This window comes from Penaeus monodon, chromosome 3 (assembly GCF_015228065.2).
Source record: "Penaeus monodon isolate SGIC_2016 chromosome 3, NSTDA_Pmon_1, whole genome shotgun sequence".
Lineage (NCBI taxonomy): Eukaryota > Metazoa > Arthropoda > Malacostraca > Decapoda > Penaeidae > Penaeus > Penaeus monodon.
The window spans coordinates 3,081,363-3,083,862 of NC_051388.1; the positions used below are offsets into that span (position 1 = coordinate 3,081,363).

A 2,500-nucleotide genomic window follows, 5' to 3' on the forward strand; every position below is an offset into this window, starting at 1 on the left:
CCTTCTGCATAGGTACCGACATCTCCAAACGCTCTTGTTGATCGAGTTCATGGCTCCTGTTGCCAGACCAATCCGTCTACTGACTTCCTGGTCTGACAACCCAGAGATATGGACTACGCTACCAAGGTATGTAAAACTTTCTGTGACTTCAACGTCCTCGCCGCAAGCATGGATCGACTGAACGGGTTCCCCTAACAGGCCCCCAAAGTCCTGAATCTTGGTCTTGGTCCAGGAGACCTCTAGGCCTAGGGGCTTCGCCTCATTGCAAAATGCATCAAGAGCCGCCACAAGTGCCTCCAGGGGCTCAGATAGGATGGCAACATCGTCGGCAAAGTCAAGGTCCGAGACCTTAATATTGCCTAGTGTTGCTCCACACAGACTTTGGCTAGTAGCTCTGCCCATTATCCAGTCCATACAGGTATTGAAAAGTGTTGGTGCAAGGACGCAGCCTTGCCTCACCCCTGAGTTAACAGGGAAGAAGTTCGACATACACTTACAGCACTTTCAGTACCAGTATAGAGGCTTGCTATCAGGCCAATAATCTGTGTCGGAATTCCCCTGAGCCTCAGGATCTCCCATAGCGATTCCCGATGCACTGAGTCAAACGCCTTCTTGAGGTCGATGTAGGCTGCAAGCAACCCACGACCAAACTCACGACGGCGCTCCACAATTACTCGAAGCGCTAGTATACGGTCTTTCGTGGACTTGCCAGGAGTAAACCCAGACTGCTCCGGTCTCTGATGCCTCAGTAGGTGGTTGCGGATCCGTTTCAGAGGAATGTGGGCGAGAACCTTGCCTGGTATGCTGAGCAGTGTAATGCCACGGTAGTTGCTACAGTCCCAACGATCCCCTTTCCCCTTCCAGAGAGGGATATATATATATATATATATATATATATATATATATATATATATATATATATATATATATATATATATATATATATATATACATATATATACATACATATATATATTATTTTGTTCTCTATTTTTTTCCCAACTACTCTTCAATTCGTTATATTTTCCCGAATTTGCAATTATGAAATTCTTCTTTAGATATCACACGCATTCCATTCACAGATCCCCCAAAACAAACCTAACATTCCCTAACCCAATAAAAGGATTTAAAGAAAGGAAAAAAAAGAAAGATTAAAAACGAAAATTTATAAGAAATATACATGATGATTTATTGTGACGCGACTGACGACGATGAGGATGATGACGTATGTATGTATGTACATAAATAAGACGACTTTAGATAACGGTGTCGATGACGTGGATGACTCCGTTGGAAACAGGTGTGTTGGGGATCGTCACGAGGGCGGTGTTGGCAGTGGTGGAAGCTGTCACGCGGCCGGATGTGTCCTGGGAGACTGACAACTGTGGAGGAAGAGAAAATAATATGGGTCACTTAAATGAAGGAGAGAGAGAGAGAGGGAAACAGACAGAGAGAGAGAGAGAGGGGGGGGGGAGTGAGAGAGAGAGGAAGAGAGAGAGAGAGAGAGAGAGGGGAGAGAGAGGGGGGGGGGGGGGCAGAGAGAGAGAGGAGAGAGAGAGAGAGAGAGAGAGAGAGAGAGAGAGAGAGAGAGAGAGAGAGAGAGAGAGAGAGAGAGAGAGAAGAGAGAGAGAGAGAGAAGAGAGAGAAAGAGAGAGAGAGAGAGAGGAGAGAGAGAGAGAGAAGGAGAGAGAGAGAGAGAGAGAGAGAGAGAGAGAGAGAGAGAGAGAGAGAGAGAGAGAGAGAAAAGAGAGGGGAGAGAGAGAAAGAGAGAGAGAGAGAGGAGGAGAGAAGAAGAGGAGAAAGAGAAAAGATAAGAAGAAGAAAAGAAATAGAAGAAGAAGAAAAAAATGAGAAGAAGAGAGAGAAGAAAAAAGAAAAAGAGGAGGAAGAGAAGAAAGAGAAAGAGAAAAGAAAAAGAAAAAGAAAAAACAATTTAAAATATAAAATACCCACATCGTACGTAATATGAAGAGATGAAACAACAGAAAACAGAGGAGAAGAGAAGAGACAAAAGAAAAGAGAAGAAAAGAAGACTTAAGAAAGAAAAACCATTAACAGGCTCGCGAGAAGTATCCCAGAAAAGAGCAGAGAAGAGGCGTCGAAGGGCAAAGACGTGAAGCACAACTTCTTGAACAATGTCCTGTAGAAGTTCCAGGCAGAGGTGAGCTTGTTGAAGGCCGTGAGGCAGATCTGTGAAGGTTCCTGTGAAAGTATGGGCAAGTGAGTGAGCAGTTGTTGAAGTCTGTTATGGTGCGATTTAAGTTCTGGATTATGGTCTCTGCGTATTTTTTTTTTTTTTTTTTGGGGGGGGTGTATATATTTCGAGTAGATTAAGTATTTCGAATATATATAGCTAACCGTTCTTTAATATTCCCCTTAGATTATAAGTATACCAAAATTACTAATTAATATCAGCAGCATAATACTCTTCTAAACACGCGGATAAGGATCCTGTCTATTCGTCTATACCCAGGATAAATAACCTCTTAAGATCGACCTT

General features: G+C 43.3%; 1 protein-coding gene across 1 annotated transcript in view; it reads right to left on the reverse strand.

Moving 5' to 3' along the window:
* Window positions 1-1,256: 1,256 nt before the first annotated feature.
* Window positions 1,257-2,500, reverse strand: part of LOC119584874 (transforming growth factor-beta-induced protein ig-h3-like) — a 15,588-nt gene continuing 14,344 nt past the window's right edge. The window contains exons 17-18 of the mRNA XM_037933505.1: window positions 2,057-2,202; window positions 1,257-1,382 (exon numbers count right to left, since the gene is read on the reverse strand). Of these exons, the coding sequence (XP_037789433.1) occupies window positions 1,257-1,382; window positions 2,057-2,202 (272 nt within the window). The remainder of the gene's footprint in view (window positions 1,383-2,056; window positions 2,203-2,500) is intronic.